Genomic DNA, 22,241 nt, shown 5'->3' with positions numbered 1-22,241 from the left:
ACTTCCAACCTGTAGGGTCCGACACCCAAAGGGTGGCGCTACAGGGGTCAGGGGTCATGCAAGGCACATGTGCCAAAGAACCCGCTAATATGTTTTGCTTACAGATAAAAAGACTCAATAAGTGACGATCAAAAGTCAACGCGCACCTTCAAATGTAACAAATACTGAATTTGTATGTGCTTTATCCCAGTAGGGTTTGTAGAATTAGGATGCTTTAAAATAATAAGTATGACATTTAATAGCTGCTGCCGTCACGTTTATTATTATGACTCCATTCTTTGTAGACATAGTAGTGTATTATTTACACTGAGTCCCCTATCCAGCTGGAGCGTTCTTCATCAAACATCATGCACAGTGGATAGATAGGTATATATAAATAGTTAGATAGGAATATATAGTTAGAAAAGCTTCATTTGCTGCAGTAAAGGGTTGCTTAACGATTATATTCAGACCTTGTGCATATATATTTATTTACATATTAATTAAGATCAATAAGGTATTTTAAAATGTCTGTGGGTGGGCATTTAAAATGTCTGGAATGTACAGGAGGTTTTACTCGCTGCCGCAGCTTCACTAAAGTCCTATATAAATATTACATTAGCTGTATCATAGAGAGCCTGCCCACTCGGGTTCCTCGCTGACCTCGGTCCCTTTTCTCTAATGTCACCACTAATGCCTTCCCGAGCTTCAGGTGGGTGAAACCCACCATGCTCAGTCTGCAAATTTCACACAACTCAATTTCCTCATTGGCCCCGTGCTGTGTGTGTGTGTGTGCGCGCGCAAGCCGTGCAGACTGCGACCCGGGTGGTGTTCACGCGTTGGCGCGCGCGTGCGAGCCTCGCAGAAGTTATTATGTAAGATGTTCCCAGTCAGTCAGTCAGCTACATCCCCGCCAGAGTCTGAGGCACGATGAGGGCGCTTTAAGAGAAGCCTCAGCTCCTGTCCGGGATCCTGGCAGGACGCACACCACCTTCTGCTGCACCGACACAACTCACCTGGAGCACAGCAGAGTCCCACAGGACAAGGCGACTGCGGTAAGAACAACATTATTTCCTATACGAATATGGTAACTGAGCCTTTTAATACCGGTTTAGAAGAGCTTTTAATCTCTTTCTAATATACCACCGCAAAGCTTCAGGACTCCTTTTTTCCCCCGAAGAATAAAAAACATATTCTTTTTTATGTTTTCCCTTCTGGTCACATTGTTCTCCACAAAGCTCGCTAAAAGTGCAAGTGGCTCCCAGTCATTGGCCGTTCATCAGGTCTCTAAGTGTTGCGTCTCCTCCCCGGCTCAGGAGTATCTCCTACCTGCCCCCGGAGCTTTAAAAGGTCCGCCTCGGAGCGAGCAGACGCCACACTGTTGCAGACGGACCGCGGATCCAGGACAGCGGGTAGGTCACACATGCAACACTTTCCTCTCTGTCCAGCTTTTCATGTATTTCTGAGGTGTTTTTATTTATTGCATTTCTTGATGTATTCTCAAAAATCTGTTAAAAAATACATCAAACTAAATGTATCTATGTATTAAGGTTTTTTTTCCCCCCCTATCAGGTTTCATTCCTTTGTTAAAATTGCAAATCCTTTGTGTCGTTAAGGGTGCAATCTCTTTTAAGCTTCACAGTGATTGCTTTTGTAAATTCCCTCGCTTGTCTCTGGCAGCAGACACAACACACAGCACTGCATCACTTTAAATGAACAAATTCTGCTATAAATAATCAGCATCAAGGCTGCACTGTCCAAGTACCAGCAGCACAAACAAGCAGAAATCTGGCCGGGTTAAGTTCAAGATTTTTTACTATTATTATTATTATTATTTTTTTTTTATTATTGTTTTTGGGATTCTTGAGGAAAGGATTTTAAATGGTACTTGAACTTGTTTTGTGGTTGTGCTTCTTTGATGAGGAACACTCAGGCTAATCACCACAAATGAAACAGCACATCCTAATAGGTCATTACAGCTCATAACAGAGACGGCCACAAGCCATTAATGTCCCACCTGTCAACATTTATCATTGTTAAGGAGTCATCTGTTAAATATGATAAATCCCGCAGATATAATTCTGTTTGCATAGCTGTGTTGCAAAACTAATATTCTGGGGGAATGGAGCCATGGGCAGATCGTATCAGCTAATCAGTAATGATTTTAGGGCTGTGCATCCACTCTTAGAAATGTGCACACAAATAAGGATATCTGTGCACAATAATCAGATGCTCTTAGTCCTGGTTTAATGAAACCGGACTGTATTTCTGCGATGTGTTCCACTACATTAATTTATACAGTGGGTGCCTGTAAAGACCATATGTGCTGTCACTGGGAACATATCTATGGGGGAGATAGAAAATAGATTCTCACCGTCAAAGGGAAAGAACGCAGCAATAGGAAATGATTGTCAACGAAAGTGCAATGATTATCCCCTTTATTGTGATGGAAATCGAAATCAGCGAGCTATTATAGCAGTGCTTCAAAATCTAATTCTTTTTGCTTTGTTTTTCTTTCTTGATAATCTTCCATGAGTGCATCAGTTATTCTTACAGTCTGCACTCAAGAAGAGAGAGAGAAAATCTGTGTTTCCCCTAACAGCCTCACATCTGCACACATACATTGTTAATGTCCATCACAGATTTCCCATTATTCTAATAGTGAATCCACTGCCGATGTGCACAAAGGGAAATTTGTCCCTGAAATGCATGGTAGCAGCTGAGTCAGTGTGAGATAGTCACTCTTTGCTAACCTTGAGTGAAAATATCAGGATACCTTGGTATCTAGACAAAATGAATCACACCAGCTTATTGCTTAAAAAAAATCCTCCTGCTGCCAAAATATTATATCACATTGATCAATACAGTTATTACAAAGTTATGCATTCATCAATTGTTACTACAACATGCAGTAAATTTATGCGTATTTTGATTTGCTAGCAAAACTTCAGAAGAAACACCTGTTAAATTAGAAGTAGTTTTCAGTTGTTTATAGCACTGAATGCTGTCTATTTTACCCACACTGGTCCATGTACAATGAAATAATTGTTGTATTTAGAGATGCACTAATGCATTGGACCGATTTTCCCGTGTTTTGCTGAATGGTGACTAGCAAGACAGTTGCTGAAAAATATGATTTAAAAAAAAATCTATTCAATCAAAGCATCAAAATTAAGAATTCACAATTTCCAGTCCATAAAAACACATGTCGATATTATGTTCTTTAATGCACTTTTTTGACACTTTGTAAAATTCAGATAAAGGTTAGGAATGTATGTTTTGATGCGTATTAAAAATACAATATCTTGAATCTCAACTCAAAAATATTGGCAATATTGGTTCTACGTAATAGATCAGGTTTTGATCTAATAACTGTTTGTTGGTAATGTATTTGGGCAGTAATACTGACTTTTCTTCTTACGGTGTCCACAACAACCTTAGTGACCAAGATGCTAAAGCTCAAGGGTTGTAGTGAGAACTTTATGATGTAGGAGAAAAGGCAGAGTAAGAAAAGTGTTAATCACAATTAATACAATCAATGCAATTTTAGGTCCTCCAATTACTGTGCAGGTCTAATAAACTATTACAGTGGACTCCGGGTTTTTACAGAGTTAGGGAGCACAGCTGCGTGTGAATAGTTAAAATTCACTAATATTTGAGACCGTCTCTCAAAATGCTTGTATTTGACCAAATTTGAAGCCAATGCCTCAAAATCCCTAGAAGGAGTTTGTCAAAATTTGACGTGTGTAAAATCACCAAAACCCTTAAAAGGACCTTTCGAAGCAGAGTGTCCGACTTGACTTTGTTGTAGGAAGCGGGTCCAGGAGACTTTTTGCTTGTCTTATCTGTGCACTAATATTTCAAGTGTCTAGATTAAACAGGACAACATGTCTGAGTCTAAGGGGCGCCGTTGAACCATTTGGCCACACCCACTTTGATTCCATTGAAATATAATAATTTTCATAGGGGGTGAATTTTATGCAAAGTTTGGTAAGTTCTCAGGGTATGTTTAGGGCCCCATAAAGGCTATTGATTTTATTGATTTTGCTGCTTAGACCTAAGATAACAAACTCTGATAAACTGACTCCCTTTCAAATGCAATTTGTTTCAAATCAACATTTTTTTCTTTTTTTAGGCCACAAAAAAGAAGACAAACATGAACCTGGAACTATGGATGACAAAACACTGAAATGTGAAAATAAAATTCATGACGTTATAACAGCAGGTGTGACAAAGTGAATTCATCTAGGCTTCTTTTGTTGACGGGAGCTAAGAAACATCATGGAGCTGCAGCACAACACCAATCACAACCAGGCCTTGTGGAGAGAGATACCATGGGAGTCCACGGAGGACTGCTCGCTCTCAGTGAGCGGGACCACTTTCCTCATCATTGCTTACAGCATAGTGATGGCCGTGGGCCTCATCGGGAACGCCTGCTTGGTTTTCGTCATCATGCGGCACAAGGAGATGCAAAACGTTACCAACATCTTCATTGTCAACCTGTCTTGTTCTGATATTCTTATGTGCATTATATGCCTCCCAGTCACCATCATTTACACACTGATGGACCAGTGGATCCTCGGCGACACAATGTGCAAGCTCACGCCCTTCATCCAGTGCATTTCAGTTACTGTCTCCATCTTCTCCCTCGTCCTCATTGCCTTGGAGCGCTACCAGCTCATCGTCCACCCGACTGGATGGAAACCACTGGTGAGCCAGTCCCACGTGGCAGTGGCCGTCACCTGGATCGTGGCCTGCCTGATATCTGTGCCTTTCCTAAAGTACAGTGTACTTACCTTGCCTTTCCAGAACCTGAGTCTCCCCATCCCTGTCAGCGACCACCTCATTTGCATGGAACTGTGGCCGTCCATTCCAAAGCGCCGCGCATACACCACCTCCCTGCTTGTCTTCCAGTACCTGCTTCCTCTCACCCTCATCTTGGTCTGCTACCTGCACATCTACCTGCGTCTGAGAAGGAGGAAGGACATGGTGGAGCGCGGCAGGAATGCGACTCAGCAGAAGAACAAGGGCTCCACAAGGATCAATGCCATGCTGATCTCCATTGTGGTGGCCTTCGCTCTCTCCTGGCTTCCACTCAACATCTTCAACACGGTGTTTGACTGGAACCACGAGGCCATCCCATCTTGCGGCCATGACATCATCTTTTCTTTCTGCCACCTCACAGCGATGGTCTCCACTTGCGTCAACCCGATCATCTATGGGTTCCTCAATAGCAACTTCCAGAAGCAGCTTAAGTCCACTGTATTGCGCTGTCGCTGTTGGGGGCCGGTGGATAGGTACGAAATCGTCCCACTGTCTACTGTTAGCACAGAGGTCACCAAAGGGTCAGTCTTCAGCAATGGATCAATCACTATCAACTCATAAAACATTCCCCAATGAAATGGAAAAGATCTAGTAGAAGAAGACTACCTAACCAACAGTGTCCCATCGCATTGGACTTTTTTGGGGTTTCTCTTTGTTGATTTTGAAGAAAGTTCATCATTTGCAAAGTGAAAATCTATGAAGCAACAGTGAAAAGCAAAGTGTTGACATGTCATTGGCCTGGCACAGTTGTCTTGATTTAAAGAGTGTTCCCACTGAAGAGGAAGTAGATAACAAACGGTTCAAAGGTTGGACCAGTTGAACTACTGCTGGACAACAAATGCTGCAAGGACCTACGAATGAATAGACGGCCTTCAAACTCTTGAACATGTCTTTTCTGTAACGTTCTAACATCTATTCTGAAGTCTGGAGTTTTCAGAGGACTTCTTCCTGTCTTTATCCTGCTGTAAATGTGCTCAACAACCAGTGAGTGCTGGAGAAAACAAAGCAAATGTTCCCTTCAATTCAGTTGCTTTATGTTAATAGCGGCGATGAAGAAATTAAGGGGATTGTGAACTGTGACGTGTTAATGATTATCAACCGAGAAACTTATCACGCAGCTGAAGGAGACAATATTAATGCTTTAGATGTGGCTTTAGGCGCTCATTCAGTCAATTTACTGGCACCGTCTTAATGCTTTTGTCATTATCTAAAATCACCGCCAGTGCTGTAACAGTGGTTCTCAGATAACCTCGGCCGGAGCAGCATACGTCTCGTGCTGTCAGCCGGGTTCTGGACTCCGGTCTCTATGTATGCGTGGGATAGTGTGTGCCATGAAGTGTGCCGTACAATCGCATATCAGCTGCAATAAAACAAAATAAAAGTGACAGTAAAGGACTTTGTCAGAACAGGTCTCTTCTGCTGTATATATATCACATGACAGAGTTATAGTTTATGGTGTGGTCTAAAGTAAAGAGCACTTTGTAGCCTAGCAAATGTCTCTCGGTGGATCTGTTGTTAGACACTTTGTGCATTTTTAATCGCATTAAATCGTATACATTATCTTTAATGATTAAACCTGTGTTGTAATATTTGGGTTAGAGCTATGTTACATTGAAACAATAAACTTCATTACATCACGTTTTAACCTGACATTTCCAATTATTGCACCCATACTTGAGACTCAAAAGTTATTTTTAAAATATCTGGGCCTAAAATCTAAATTGTGGTTTTAAATGTACAAAAAAGTGTTCCCAACCACTGCCTCCCACCCCCAAACTTCAATGTATTTTATTTGGATTTTACATGTTGGACCAAGACAAAATAGTACATAATTGTGAAATGAGAACCAGCATACATGAAGTCAAGCTCTGTCAAATTGGATGAATAATACCTGCAAACAGAAATTGTAAGCTTTGTTACAAATTCTCAGTCAAATTTAGGTTTGCACTTTGATTGGGTCATTCTAACACATAAATATGTTTAAATCTTGGCCTTACTGTTGTAGCTATGTTTAAGGTTGTGGAAGGTAAACCTCTGTCCCAGTCTCAAATGTTTTTCAACCTTAAACAGATTTCCTTTCAGGACTGTCCTGTGTTTAGCCCCTTTTATATTCACATCAACCCTGACCAACCTCCCAGCCACCCTCATGTTTTCCTGTGGAAATGATGTGCAATTTTAGTTTTCTGAGCCATAGTATTTTGCATTTAGTCAAAGAGATACAGTTTTGATTCATCTGACCAGCACACATTCTGCCACGTTTGCTGTGTTTTTTACAAGGCTTGTGTCACCAGGCGACTTTACATGGCCTCATTTTCAGCCATGTTTTGGTAGGGTTGCAGCTGCGTCATACTCTTTTCATTTTTGGATGATGGAGTAAAGCTTAGTCCAAAGTTTGAAATATTGTTTTATAAACCAGCCTGACCATAAAACTTCTTCACAATCTTATCCCTGACCTGTCTGCTGTGTTCCTTCATGATGCTGTTTGTTCACGAATGTTCGAGGGCTTCGCAAAACAGCCAGATTTACACTACCAGTTGTGTTTACTAAAGTAAAAAGGTCTCTTCTGAAGGCGAATTGGGTTTTATAGGCTCTGTCAAAGTAAAGGCAACGAATGCAAATGCTTGGCACACTTTCAGATCTCCATTTATAAGTCGTTTTAAAAAAAACAAAAAAACAATGTCTCCTTTTCCTGCCACAATTCTGATCTACTTCATGTTGGTCTACAACAGGAAACTGCAAAATATCAATTCTACTTTATTATCTAAGTGAATCTTTTTAATAGATTTACACATTTTATTAAACACTTTCAACAGCTGATCCATTTGTATAGCTAACGTTGCAGTTTGTACATTTGTACAAAAGCCAATTATTCCTATAAAATAGGAAATGAAAAAGTGCAGTTAACGTGTTATTTTAAGAAACTGATTGAAAATTTAAAAAGAGGAGTTCGACCGTTTGAATGCTGCATAAACGTCATCATTTTATATCTTTTAAATGCCGTTAGGAGTTTTACCATCTAGACACATGACTCAAACAAACCACTAAACTTTGTCACCTGAATAAAGGGGGTGCAGCTGTTTTTGATCAAATTAAAGTTTGATAGCAGGATTTAGTCTTTCATAAACAAAGGAAGAACACCTGCATGTGGGGCAAGGTTTGAATCGTCACTGATGAACTGAAAGAGAACATGAAGCTGGTGTATTTATCTACTATCCTGTTAGCAGCTGATTAATATTGCGGCGTTACAGCCTAATGCAGACCCATGTGCGCAAAAGATATAAATCATCTTTTCACAAAATGAATATTTCAAGACGTGTCTGAGGTCAAGCTAAGTGTTCTGTTTGAGTTTGCATTATTCAGGGGGACATCTGTGGTGACGAACCTTTCAGACACGCATGTAGAGTTGGAAACACCAGTCGTCCCTTTCAGTGCTATAGATGTTCGGGGTTTGGAACGGAGATGTAAAGGAGATTAATTGGAAATGATGATAAATGTTGGTTAAAGGAAGTCTCCCGTGAACCATATTTTCGGTTCACGGGAGACTGGCGCCGCAGCAGAGAAAAACAACTGAGACGGAACAAAAGGGGAAGTTTTAGCTTACCACACAGGGCTTCATTTCTATGATTTGTGGAGTGTGCGTAATAAAAGGCACAACCTCAAGTTGTTTTCCAAAGGCAGTTCAGCCTGTAGGAGAGCTCTCATAGGTCCTTGTCAGCACAATTAACTGTACGCTTCCGCTGCCTTGACCTGGACTGACCTTCTGCAGTCAGACTCCAGCCTCCTCTGTTCAGGCCTCTCACCTGTCTCCGTTCTTGTTTAGTGACGAACAAAGCACTCAAGATACCGGAGGTGCCGTCACGCTTCAGTGGCACTCGTCAATGAGTGGAGCTTGAGTTTTGTCGTCTTGTGCTTTTTTTTCTTCTTCTTCTTTTTCTTTTTCTTTCTTTTTTTACCACTGTAACCAGGCCCGAAGCATTTTACTGCGCTGTGAAATGAAACTCAGCTGGAGACGGGCCCCTAACGAGTCCACCGGGCCAGACTCTCCTCGTTGGTGGAGCAGATCCAGAAAGATTAGCATCTTGGCTCCCTTTTAATTTAGTGAGAGATTCTCATATAAGCAATCTCACCAGATCGCAGGAACAACATGAACTAGTTGGCTGGAGATGTGCGCAAGCTGTTGTTTTAAGCATTTTAATTCGCCTGCTTTTCTAATGAAAACAAAAAAGAAGAAGAAGAAGTATTTTCATGTTCTATCTTATTATTAGCAAAGGGACATTAAATTTGAAAAATGTAATGTTCCTAATCGTTTTTGGTTCTAGCAAGCAAAACATTCAGGATTTTAATTTTTGTTTGTTTATTTATTTATCTTTGCTCATTTATGAGTCAGTTAAACAAGTTAATAAAATCTTTCTCCCGAACAGCAGTCCCGCCTCATGTCAGGTGCTTCCCCTTTTCTGAAGATCAGACACAGTCAGTTCACTTCAGTTTGTTGCTTTTATTGTTTTATTACTTTAAGTGTGATATCACAACAACCAGGCCTTGGGCAATACAGTCCCTTTTGCATATTTAGATTTTAAACAAAAGCTACAAATCTGCAGAAAAATAAATTCTTTTTTTTTTTTTGTGAGGTTGGGGGAGGGGGGGGTTTGTAATGTCAGACAATGCAGATTCATTTACACAAATGTACATCATAAAATCTTTGGGCATGTTTTCTATATCAGTTATAAATATTTTAATCATGCAAACATTACTTGCAAAGCAAATCCTAATACTTTGATCAGAATTTAACTGAAGATGTTGGTTCAGTCAACATTATTCTTATTCGCCGTGTTCTGCAGAGAATGGTGAAGTTGATACGTTTATATGTGCTGCATTATGAGTAAATATAACAATTTATTACAAATTAAGAACTGTCATAATGCATGGGAAAAGAAAAGAAAGAATAATCATCAACACATGAATCTTTCGCTAGTTTAGCGATAGCAATGCTAACGCAAGACTGTCTTTGGAAGTTTGCAGGCTTTGTTGTTTTTTTTTTTCTTTCGCTTGCAAATAAAATGTTAAAATTTTAATCAAATAAATTATATTGTAAATGTCTGTAAACGTTAATGATGGTTAAATTCTCGCAAAATCCTACACACACATTTTTATCACAGGTAACTGATTGTGTCGCTTCTTTGAAACGTTTGATCTGATTTGTTCTACATTGTGTTCAAAAGATAACAGCAGCTATTTCACTATTTTAATTACGACTAAAACTCATAGTTATGACTTCCTGCTAGGCTTTTACTTGATCTTTTTTGGCAGAAATGTTGTTCCGCATGTATGGGTAGTATTAGGAATCTATAGGAACTTAAAGAAGCCAAACCTAGATTAGTAATAGACCAAGTTTCTGATTTGGAGCAAAAATGAGAGTTTCTATCCAGGGTTAGCTTGTTCTTCAACACGTTTGCTAAAGTCAACTCTTTAGCTAACTTAGCTTCTTAACCCTGAGTGAGGTTTTAGTTCTGGTCATCAGGGAAAAGGTTTACATTCAACCTAGTTAGTAGATATAAAAACTCAGCTTATATTTCAATAATGTTTTATCCCATAATCAAAGTCTAATGGTGTTTTGTCTCATTTTTAACTTAATACAAAGAAGATGTACCATCATTGCACTAATCACCATTTTAAAACTGGTGGTAATTTGATCAAAAATACTCTCGGTGTGAAACCGTGTAAATTGCTCCACTGATTTTTACGGTTAATTTTTTAACTCATTTTATTATTGTAAAAGTCTGCCATGTTGAAAAGAAACAAGCATGTCTATGTACTGAAACTCTGGTCAGTGTTTTCTCTGATTAGTTAAATACGTCTGACTGGTCTGAGTGAGACAAATTAGAAGTAATTATTGGACTTCGCAGCAGTGGGAGCCTGTGCTCAGCAGAGTGTGTGTGGGTGTGTGTCCTCATCCCTGATCGTTGCGCATTACTTTCCTCTGAACGATTTAATATTTCAGATTAACCGCAGGGCGACGATCGCTGTATGCCTCTGATTAAAAACAGAAAAGTGGATTGGCACAGAACCATTGTCCATGATGGTGTTGATCTTATGTAAATCATTTACATCCTGCTGCTGTTTCTCACATACTGAACGCTAATAAAGCATAACCACCACAGTAATTTGGTGTTGAGTCTGTGTTAAGTTGGTTTAGTCTCATTTGCTATATGAGACCAACTGAAACATTTTTTATTTTTTTTTGCCATGTGTGTTTGCTAAGTAATGCCTGAGTGACAGATGGATTGAACTAATTTGAAAAAAACAAAAAACAAAAACACACACATACACACTTTGCGTTGAAGATAAGGCTGTGCTCAGCCCATTTGCTTGTCAGCAGGATTTTACAGGCTGTTATTCCACAGTGAAAGCGCCATGATGAATAAACTTCCATCTCTGGCTTGGTTTGTTTAAATTTCATACCCTGTTGGCAAACACACACACGTCGCCTGCCTCAGATAATTGCCGTGTTGATTATCCAGTCTTAATAAAACAGCGTAATATTCTACAGGGGATAGTATGTGATTTAAAAGCAGGCAGCATTCTAATAAATTGGCATTCAGTCCATTTTATCTTTAGCAATAAACACAATAAATACATGAAAAAAAACAAACAAACAAACAAACAAAAACAAAAAAAAACGCCACTGGTGTAATATCATGCCGTCTCAAATCTGGAGCAGAGGTAACAAAGATCAACACGATTCGACAAAATGCTGCTGCATACTGAATGAAACAAGGCCCGTTGTCACAATGAAGGATTATACAATTCAATAGAAAGTTTTCTGTTTATTTCTAGTGCCCTCTGGTGGTAGAAAATGCAGCATTACAGGCAGTTATTTCTTTGAATGGGCCGAATTTCAAAATAAAGGATAATTTCACAAATGTTCACAATTCTTCTTCATGACCTCCTGTGCATTGTGCACTGCATCATACACACTGTGGATATCTTTTTATTTATTTATTTTGCAAAGATTGCACAAAACAAACAAAACAAACAAAAATACGTACTACTGTTCTAAATGACCCAGGAAGATGATGGACCTTAACGAATCAAACAGGACTAATTACAGCATTTTGCAAAACTTTTCACATCCCTTGAATTTCCTGATGTTTTCTCATGTAGTAAACTTAGAACATGTCCAACACAAATTATTAATGCATCATTTGCAAACAAAATTCCAAAATTATTTTCTGTTTGGACCTCTTTACTCTAATACCCTTAAATAAAAACAATTACAGCTTTCTGAAGTTATCTAATTGGTAACCGGAGTTTAAATGTGGGTACTTTTATCCCAGTGTAAGTGCAGATGTCCTGTGAAGGGCTGAGAGATTTATTGGAGAACATTAGAGGAACAAGCAGCTTCATGAAGGCCAAGGAACACAGCAGACGGGTCAGGTGTACATCATGGGGAGGTTTAAAGCAAAGTCGGGCCACAAAACAAAATCCTGCGTGCTAAACAGCTGACAGAGCTCTGCAAGTTTATCAAGAATTTCCTGTCTAGCTAAACTGACAGGCTAAGCAAGAAGAGCGTTAATCAGAGAAGCAGCCAGTAACCCTGGAGAAACTGCAGCTCAGGAGGATTGATCTACCAACTGGACATCTAATAGTCATGCATCGCACAATGTTGGCAGTTGTTATAGCCGTGTAGGGGGCTATGAATGGAATTTCAAATATGTATGCTTGAAAACAAACACCGGACAAACACGTCACCCACACGGTGAAACATTTACATGGTGTCCCCCTGACGCTTCTCTTCAGCGGGGACAGGGTGGGAATATGTATGGAGCTAAACACAGGGCAAAACTAGAAGAAAACCTGTCAAAAGGTTGCAAAAGATTTGAGGAAGCGGTTCACCTAAACATGCAGCCATGGCTACAATAAAGTCGTTCTGTGTTGAGTAGTCAAATAAAATTCTAGTCAAAAACATTCAAGTTTGCGGTCGTCACATCTTGGAAATGTTCAAGGAGTGTAAATACAGGGTGGGCCATAAGTTTCTATACATAGGAGAATGTAAAATTTATATTTTGTTTGTATTTCAGATACCCGAGAAGATGCGTTTGACAAACGAGCAAATAATTGAAATTATACTGATGGCTGGATCGGGGGGCCGTCGCAGGGTTGCACGAAACTTTAACAGAAAATGTGGAATGAGCGTCACACACATCACACTGTGGCAAAACTTATTTGCAAGTTTCAAAAAACTGGAAATGTTGCAGATCAACCCCAAAGTGGTCCGAGACGTGCAGCGATTACACAGAGTCCCACAAAAATAAAAACGGTTGTCCGATATAAAATGTTTATTTCTTTCTATGTATGGAAACTTATGGAAATATACATACTTCCCAGTACATTTTTGGGAAGCACTGTGAGCCAATGATGCTGGTTCTTCTGACCGATGTGTACTGAGAGGGAAAACAAGTCCTGATATTTTGGTATAAAGTTTGAATGGTTATGTCTCTACATCTCAGTTTAATAACAAAGCTTACTTTTCAGGAGGAGAAACTTCTCGGAAAATTTTTTTCAAATCCAAATCAAACGACGAGAAAGCCCGGGTGAATTTGGATCCCGATTCATTTCAAAACGTATGTCTGCCATCTGCTATGCTATGACCTTTTGCAGCCTGAGTGAAGAAGAATCTTGTTTTTCATTACTGAGGACCACGCTTCAAAGAGTTTAAGCAATGGTGAAAGGAAAAGGAAAAAGAAAGGTGTTTTGCTTTTTTGCTAATATCTTTGTTTTTCTTCCTATTTTTTTTGTTGTTGCAAAAACCAAAATCCCCAAGACAGTAACAGAGTGAAGCAGAAAGATTGAGAGCAACTTTTATTCATAAGTTGTGAACCTGATGCCACCACTATGCAGCAACTAATGATGTTTGAGTTAAACACATAAAAACACACCAGACATCATTTTTCGAATGGTTGTTGTCCGTGTTCCCTCTCAGACAGGCTCCCCTGAAAGAAGAGAAAAACATTACTAACAGAGCTCAGATGTGACCTAATTGTGAAAAACACAAGAACACAGGAGTCCACATCTCACAAGAAGTCCTTTCATTCTGTAGATTTTGGCAGGCAGTGACTCCTCTGCACAGCCCAGAACGTTGCAAGGCGCAGCCATGTGAGCAAAACCTTCATAAATCTGTTACAGGAGAGAAAATACAAGGAGAACATCGGCAGAAATGACTAAAAGTCCAAGTTTAGGATAAGTGCTCAGGTGCTTACGCTGTCCAGTGTGTTTGGGAAGCCATCCAGTTCCCTCTTTCCGCCTGGGCTCAGCCCGAATGACCAGTGCTGACCGCTGCCCAGCGACAGCACCGTCCCCACCAGGAGGAGCCACAGAGTCAGCGTTCCGACAGCCATTCTGACACAGAGAGAAATAATAACACTTCTGTACTCTACACAATCTTTTCTTTGTACTTTTCCCTATTTGGTCACACCTCTCGCCGCTGTAAGGACGTTACCTTTTGTCCAGAAGTCGAGGAGCTCCTCCAACACGTCCTGTTGAGAGAATGCTGCTGCACACTGGGCTTTATATAAGGATCTTCTGCCTTGTTGCTGCCATCACTTCACTACAGGGAGGCTGCAAAGTGGAATTAAGCAACACCAGGCATCACTGGCAACCCGCAGAGCTGTTCAACAATTACAAAACGTGTTTCACTTATTTATTTATTTGCAATAAAAATAGCGAGTCGCAAAGTGTTCCACAAACGGGAAGCTCTTTCCATTTTTCATTTTGTTGTGTTGTAGCAGCAAACTCTATTGAATTTTTATTAAATAATTTTTTTTAAGCCTCAATTTGATAAAACTGCCTACAGTAAATATTCAAGAAGTGTGTTGTGGATTTGAGCCCCTCTGGGTCAGTACTTCAGGGTCAATTTGACCTTCTTCCTCAACTTCCTCATGTTCCCGCCTACATGACTTGTGCAATACGATGATAATCCATTCGTTTTCTTTTGGACACTTGTCCATAGTGACCAGATTTGTGGTGTGCACATTCAGTAGTCATCCTACTAACAGATTTTACCATAAGAGATGCAAACTTAGCTACTTCTTTGCTGATAAATGGTAATTGTGTGCTGGTCTCTAAGACAGAATGGGAAAGACTTTGGGGAGTGTGAATACTTTATACTGTAAAGCAGCAATCTTTCAGAATGTTTTATGAGTTCAGTCACAACAATATTCAAACCACTTACAAACTCTGTGCTGATATTTGCTAATCGTGTGTCTGGTTGTGCTAGACTTAATTTAGTGGTATCAGAATAAGGGATGTTAGCTGTTTTATTTTTACTTGTAGAAGTTGGAAGGAAACAAAAACGAGTGAAGTTTATAGTTATAATGTGAAAAACAAAATTCAGAGGGTATGAATACTTCAGTCAAATGCAGAGGCTTGTTCAGGGCGGCTGTAATGCAGACTGCTACAGGAGATTCTTCCTGCTCACAGCTATCAGAATTTACCCACAATTCTTGTCCAAGTTACAGCAAAATTTCATTTCCCTTTGGGATTAATAAAGTTTTTTTTTTTTTTTATTGAATTAAGGGTTCCTAGATCCTTCTTACAATTACTTATGAATGCACGTCAATGACTAAAACCACACGACCCAATAACAGAAAACAAGCACATTTTCCTCTTTATAGCAGTTTATTTCTAACAGTCGTTCATGGAAATATTCCCATGGCTGAGTGCAACGAAAGGAGATAACTACAATCCAACACCCAAATCTGGCCTACGTTGCATTCGATGAGATGTATTAAAAATAAATAACCACAGCTCTTCCACTGACTTGACCTCTCAAGTATAAATACACAACATGATTGCCTTCATTATTCATTCTGAGAGGCTGGGGTACCTACGGTCTGGCCGTGTGAACGCTTGTAGTATTGCATCAGAGCAGCTCGGAGCTGCAGCCGGAGAAACTTCACCAGTTTTCCCACAAACAAAGGAGGTGAAGGTGGGGGGGTCTTCATACGTGCATAACGGACACCGGACCACCTGGAAGCGAGGCGAGGAGTCTCACGAAACAAAGAGCACGACATCCCAGCTGCCCCCCGCGAAGCTTTGGAAGCACTGGATTTGTTCTACGTTTACGTCATTATTATACGAAGGTAAAGCACCGAGACGTTTGGCGAGAAGGTTACACCGTGTAACAAGGTGACATGGACATGTGCAAAATAGGTTCAAAGCATGATTAGGCGGTAGGATTAAATGGAGGAGACGGAGCACTACAACCCGAACACACGTCGACGATTCGACAAGCCATGCGACGCTCACAAGCATGCAAAACTTTGGGAGGCTTACACACAGAAACGGTAGAGGAGGTAGATTCACGGAGCACTAAAACAAACAAACACCAACAATGAGAAACGTTACAGCTCTACACGGCGTATTGCATATTCAAGCTGTAGCATAGTTTTGCGGCGCATTAACAGCGGTTTCAGCCTCTTAGACTAAAGCCTGCTGCGCTGTATGGCTTTGGCTTGAGAATCCAGCAACATAAAGTTTAATATTTCAAGGAGAGACCCTTTGCGCACGGACACAGTAATTGGTGTAGCAACCCCTTCTGTTGTTGCTACAGCAGCATTCGGTGAAGCTCAGCTTTTTTTTTCTGCTCACATGTATTCTGACTCGAACTCCTAGTAACACGTCAAGTGAAACGAGATAAGTAAAATGACACACGTAACAGCAAGCAGAATCACTGGACTGCGTCCGCACACGACGCCAGGAAGACGACTTAAGTTTTGGTGATAAATGCAGCAGGATGTTGAGGAAACGCACGCCGTCAACCCTGGGAACTTCTCATAGTGCAAGGTATTTAAAGCTAGTCTAATATTGTCAGAACGCCAGGGAGTCGCGCATGCCGTTTACCCGGGGCGGAGGACAGGTAAAGCCAGGTTCGACGAGGAGGAATGTGCAGTATGACACACGGGGAGAGAAAGGACGTGGAGAGAGAGAGAGAGAAAACTCGGTTCTGCGGGCGAGTTATCTGACGCTCTGCGACATGTGCAGAGGGGTCAGCATCTCCTCAAAAATGGCCCCCTTCACGTTGGAGCCCCTCAGGTTGGCTTCCTGCAGATCGCAGCCAGACAAGTCGCAGTTCTGCATCGAGAAAGAGCGAAACACAAAGGAGAGGCGAGGTGTTAAAATACCGAGCAGATCAGGACACAATCTAACAGGTGTTACTTCCTTCTCCGTGTTACCTCTGAGGCCAGGGAACAAGTTCACATGGCTGAAGAAGCTCAATCAAAACACTATTCAAACGTTATTCAACCATAAAACCAAGACTAGAAAAAATATGTAATTTTTTCGTCTGGCTAAATGTAAAACAAAGCAAAAAAAAACACATCCCCAATTTATATAACAGAGCATCAGCAGATAATTAAAAAGTCAAATATTACACATCAACTGCCATAAACTAATTAAACTAATATTAACCTACACATAGCTACAGATGTAAATCACGTCTCTATGGAAAGAGCAATTAATCTCCAATGTTACCGTGTGAAGGTCTATATTGGAGAGATTTTTAATGCTCATAATAAAGCTGCATTAGCTATTTTTTATGGCTTTTTAACCTTCCTACTTTTCAGAAGCTTCTCCCTGTCTTGCATTAACCCAAAACAGATCAAATATCGTAGAAGCTGATGCGCTTGTGTCGGCTGATCAAATCAGGAAAGCATCAGGTTGTGATGACGATTCTTCAGGATTTCTTTTTCTAGATTGATCTCAAGCTTTTGACAGCAGTTGTTCGCAGTATTTTACCTCATAAACGTGCTTGGCTTTTCTGAAAGAACTTACAAATGACTTTATAATTATGTTATCAATTAACAAGAATTTGTTAGGCCACATTTGTTACTATAAGATGTGAGGTCCTGCAGGGATCTATTCTGGTGTCACTTTTATTTCTGCTGCTGTTTGCTATAATTTGTTGCTCATGATACCCATTAATTTTCTTCTTATGAAAAAATGTCTGTGCTAACAGGTAAAACTAGGGATGAGCTTAAAAACATTTCGAGATACTTTCTTCTAAGTACATTATCTCTTGACGCACATCTGATTTGATGAAGGCAAATCTGAGCTGGCAAAAAATGTCGATGTTTCTGTACCTTATATACCGCTATCCTGACAACTTTAAATAAAAAAATAAATATTTAGCTTGTGTTTCTACTTCTAAAATCTAGAGTGACACACACACACGGTCATAACACCAGAGACAGAAAAATCAACTGCATCCTTCACAATTTCATACTACATGTTGTAATTTTTGCCCATATATTTATACTTGGTCTGGATGAATGGATTTTGTGTGAAATGTTGTTTGTGGAGGAAACTTTCATTATCTTTGTGGCGATTTGTATTCAATACTGTGCAAACCTGAACGCACATAAACTCACTTTTTCTCTAATATTGTTTCGCTGTATTATTTGTAAAGTACTTTCCTGGATTTCAATATTTTAACTTGCATTTTGGATGCATTTTAAATTCCTTAATAAGAGATGTTAAAGGTTGTTCTGTCTCACAATGATGTTGTTTTTTAGTCTGGATTGCAGTTGTTTCTTCATTATCAATGATAGAGCCTTCTTCCGCCTCCCATACTGTGCATAGCGTGTTAAAGGTGGCCTGTAGATGAGTTATATTTTTATCTGACTCAATTATTCTCGACCTTTTAAAAAAAAAAAAAAGGTCATCTCAAAGCTTGCCCTCTGACTCAACTCCTGTGGCTGCTTTTAACAGATAATCCTTCACTCTACCTCCAAATCCGTCCCCGCTAAAGTGGCCCCCCGCAGGTTGCAGTTCTTCAGCTTTGCGTTTTTCAGGGTGGCCACACGCAGGTTGACGCCGGTCATCTGGCTTCCTTCCATGTCAACTCCTTTCAGATTCGCACCTGGCCGTGAAATCAAAAGGAGTCAAAATGAGATGACAGACGTGGACGAATGTATTTGAGTCTTTCGGTGAACATCTGCGGAGAGCTTGCCTTCAAGATTGGCCTTCAATCCAGACGGGTCTTCAAAGTTGCACCCTTTTAAAGAAGCTCCCTCGGCGTTGCAGCAGAGCATCTTAACTCCTTGCAGATTAGCGCCCTTTAAAAAAAACGAAAAACAAAACAAACAAAAAAAAAACAAAGTTAAAAGCACATATTTTGTCAAAATCATCTGTAAAAAGTTATGGAAGAAAAAAAAAAAAGAACACTTACATCCATGTTGGCTCCAGAGAGGTCGGCCCGCTCCAGATTGGAGCAGCACAGATTAGCGTGCGTCAGATTGCAGCGGCTGAGGTTAGCCATCTTGAAGTTGATGTAGCGCAGATCAAGTCGGGACAGATCGGCACCACTGAAGTTCAGACCCTACAAACAGCAAGAGCGACGTTGGCTAAATGTTCTTTTCGGATAGCGAACGAGAGACGAAACTTCTTCTGTTAGCGTCACCTGACAGCGGAGCTCCGACTTGGTGGAGGTGGCCAGGAGAAAACGAACAAACTCCTTTCGGGAAATGGGAGAGTGATCCTCGGGTGGCTGTGAGTTCTGTTTAAATGGTAAAAACTGGTAAGTGGAGGGGGAAAAAATAAACAAATCAAAGGGGGGTGATTGTTTGTGCCGCTGCCATCAGGCAAGCGGTACAGGAATATACGGACTACAACAAACAGACTGAGAAACAGTTTCTTCCCCACAGCCGTCAGAGCCATTACTCCCTGCCGCCCCCCCCTCCCACACATATCATAACCTCGCAGTCACACATATATATCCCCCACCCCCACACAGCCACACTGTTCTGCACTTTGCACTGTCACATTATCTGTACTTTGCCATAATTGGACCTGCTGCTACTTCTTTGGTGTGGTTGAGTGCCTTTAGTTAATTTAGTTGTATATATTGTTATTATTATTGTGTGTTTGCTTATTTATACTGTATATATTTGACCTTTTGCACGGGAGCTGCAATGGAAATTTCGTTGAATTCTGTTCAATGACAATAAATGCTATCTATCTATCTATCTTACGTTATTCAAATGTGCATTTCACAATACCTTGATTACAACTTCCAGCTGTTCAGCCAGTTGTTCAATTCCAAAGAACCGAGCCTCCTCCAAGACTCCTGGAAAACACGTATGGCTCGTCATGGCACTGGACTGTGTGTTGTAGGCAACAAAATGAGTGGAGGAAAATCAAAAAAGCTCACCTCGTATATTTATTCCTTCATTGACAATGAGCTGACCGTGTCTCAAATAGTTCAGAATTGGTTCAAAGTATTCAGGGCTGCGGTCGATCAGGTACGCCCCATACTTGTCCTGTTTGTTTCCCCACACATCTGCAGAGAATAACACCCCTTACTTACAAAAGACTCGCCTCAGAATTACAATTTCTGGTGGGGATATGAAGCGGTACCTTTTTCACGGAACATGTGAGCGAGCATGCTCTCCGGCTCTTTGCTGACCAAAGTACTCCTGAACACAAGTCAGAGAGAGTTAAGACAAAAGCAAAACTGGCATACAGTGCAGTGCTTCACAAAAATGATTCATATCCAATAATCTTTTGTTATTTTCGTAGCAAAATATTACGATTTCACCCGCCTCTCTACATATTTACAATGTTGAAGCAAACGGCAAACATGACTTCTGATGGCCTTCTTTTAGGGCTGCGACTAAAGTTTATTTTACGAAACAACTATTCTAACGATTAATTGATTAGTCGGAAAACAAATTGGCACAGTCTATAGGTTTTTCATTTAGCCTTTTTTTTATACAACATTACATTAAATGATTAAATTTGTTTTTTGCCTAGTAAAATGCAACAAAAATAGCATTTCAGTGAACTTGAACAGGGCGAAGCTAAAACTATACCACATATTCACAGACATAAGCATTTCATATTAAATTCAAAATGTATACATATTTTGTACAGTTTTGGCTTAATTACTGATCTGAACATGTTGGGGGGTTTTTTCAGCAAATGGCCTTTCTTGACTCGTCAAGACTAATCGTCCCTGCACTACTTTCTTTCAACAAATTTACTGTACAAATACTTTTAAGAGGCACTGCGTATTGTGACATCTAGTAATGCATTCAACTAATTGATGATTTAAACCACAGGCACCTTGTGGTGGTAAAGAGGCGACCACCGATATTCAGGGTCAGCCAGTCGGTGTGTGCTCCGTGCTGATCAGATGTGACCCTGACTTCACTCTGTGGGTCTACCAATGACAAAAACAGATGTTTCACACATGTCCACACTGACTGGCAGCATATACAGGAAGAGTCTGTGCTCACCAATAAATGGGTCTCCCTCTGACACATACAGTACGTCATCATCCCTGATGACAGACACACATATAAACAAGTTTAGGGCAACAATCTGGGAATAAACCCACCACGGAACAACTGCTGCGGAATGAATGGGTTTACCGTATTAGGGCGATGTCATCTATGAGACCACCCTTCCCATTGTATAAACAGGAAGCTTTGATTCCCAGCTTATTGCTCGCCACTGACAGTAGATCAGACAAGGTCCCGTAAACGGCTACAACCTGTAAAGAAAGGAGTTGACGTGGAAAATAAATGTCTGCTTTATTATAAAAGCCAGAAAATGGGCTACATTAAGCGTCCCTACAGCTAACATCGGTTTGTACTCCATATAACTGCGTAATATCCCTGAATAGCGACAGTTTTCCCATTATGATGCACCTTCTGTAGCTCGGTGTGGGGAGAAGGCAGTCATTCTGCGGCCCAGGCTCCCACACAGTCTCACTTTTTACCCACCTTGCCATTTTTAGACGTCCCGTTAACAAACAGGGTAACTCTTCTCATTCTCTGCGCGCTTTGGTCCTAAGTGACTTCATATAAGTCCGAATAACAAACAGGGCTTTGTTTTTTCAGCCAGCTACCTACCAGTTATCTAGATAAAGCTGGACAACTAGCTACATTAGACAATAACGCGAGAAAAAAAGATGCCTTCAAAAACCCCGGGAAAAATCTGCTTCGACGTATTTCTATTCATCATCATTAGTAGTAAAGGCACTTTAGAGACTTGTAAAGGAATTGCGAGATGCTCTGAGTTGTACTTCTGGGGAACACAGTATTAGTATAACAAAACTCTGCTGTTTATTTGAAGCTACATCGTTAAAACACGTCGTTAAAGTGCCAGCATGATGGTTAACATAGGCTGTTTTTTAAAGAATAGTATTATGTTAGCATTTACTTAAACGCCATTTGGTAACTTTATTACTAACAGCTAATTTATTTTTCTCTGGGTATTATTTTTCTAGACCTATAGTTACACAATACAAAAAAGTAGACTGCACCTGAAGTATACTTTTCATACGACACTCTGCTATTGGCCGAGGGCCTTCTACGTAAGGACATTATGTGCGTCAGACAGGGCGTATGCCTTAACAGTCAGCCGGTGGGGAACCCGGG

The 22,241-nt window shown here is 40.4% G+C and overlaps 3 protein-coding genes across 5 annotated transcripts; 1 reads left to right on the top strand and 2 right to left on the bottom strand.

Annotated features, from left to right (window-relative positions):
- The first annotated feature begins 805 nt into the window (after positions 1-805).
- On the top strand, positions 806-6,571 carry npy8br (neuropeptide Y receptor Y8b). 2 transcript variants are annotated; one of them, XM_032578445.1, is made up of 4 exons: positions 806-1,034; positions 1,296-1,391; positions 4,115-5,363; positions 5,487-6,571. In XM_032578445.1, coding segments are annotated over exons 3-4 (1,104 nt in total). In that variant the 5' UTR covers positions 806-1,034; positions 1,296-1,391; positions 4,115-4,260; the 3' UTR covers positions 5,488-6,571. The 2 variants fall into 2 exon arrangements, with proteins under 2 accessions (XP_032434336.1, XP_032434337.1); XM_032578446.1 differs by having other exon boundaries at positions 811-1,034; positions 1,218-1,391; positions 4,115-6,571.
- Positions 6,572-13,643: 7,072 nt separating this feature from the next.
- LOC116729735 (progonadoliberin-1) lies at positions 13,644-15,335 on the bottom strand. The gene is made up of 4 exons (XM_032578447.1): positions 14,300-15,335; positions 14,061-14,199; positions 13,879-13,977; positions 13,644-13,793 (listed from the first exon to the last, which is right to left on the bottom strand). The coding sequence occupies exons 2-4, from the start codon at positions 14,196-14,198 to the stop codon at positions 13,746-13,748; spliced, it is 285 nt and encodes a 94-aa protein (XP_032434338.1). The 5' UTR covers position 14,199; positions 14,300-15,335; the 3' UTR covers positions 13,644-13,745.
- Positions 15,336-15,464: 129 nt separating this feature from the next.
- Positions 15,465-21,781, bottom strand: kctd9a (potassium channel tetramerization domain containing 9a). Of its 2 annotated transcripts, none has more exons than XM_032578443.1 (12): positions 21,585-21,781; positions 21,231-21,352; positions 21,096-21,139; positions 20,923-21,019; positions 20,215-20,273; positions 20,009-20,137; positions 19,857-19,924; positions 19,259-19,372; positions 19,028-19,177; positions 18,809-18,914; positions 18,585-18,718; positions 15,465-16,932 (listed from the first exon to the last, which is right to left on the bottom strand). In XM_032578443.1, exons 1-12 carry the CDS (start codon positions 21,630-21,632, stop codon positions 16,816-16,818), a joined length of 1,188 nt encoding a protein of 395 aa, XP_032434334.1. In that variant the 5' UTR covers positions 21,633-21,781; the 3' UTR covers positions 15,465-16,815. The 2 variants fall into 2 exon arrangements, with proteins under 2 accessions (XP_032434334.1, XP_032434335.1); XM_032578444.1 differs by having other exon boundaries at positions 19,259-19,354; positions 21,585-21,780.
- Positions 21,782-22,241: the final 460 nt, after the last annotated feature.

The sequence above is a fragment of the Xiphophorus hellerii genome, chromosome 12, assembly GCF_003331165.1.
Source record: "Xiphophorus hellerii strain 12219 chromosome 12, Xiphophorus_hellerii-4.1, whole genome shotgun sequence".
Classification (NCBI taxonomy): domain Eukaryota; kingdom Metazoa; phylum Chordata; class Actinopteri; order Cyprinodontiformes; family Poeciliidae; genus Xiphophorus; species Xiphophorus hellerii.
The sequence above is the reverse complement of the archived record's forward strand: the minus strand, read 5'-3'. Positions and strand labels throughout refer to the sequence as shown.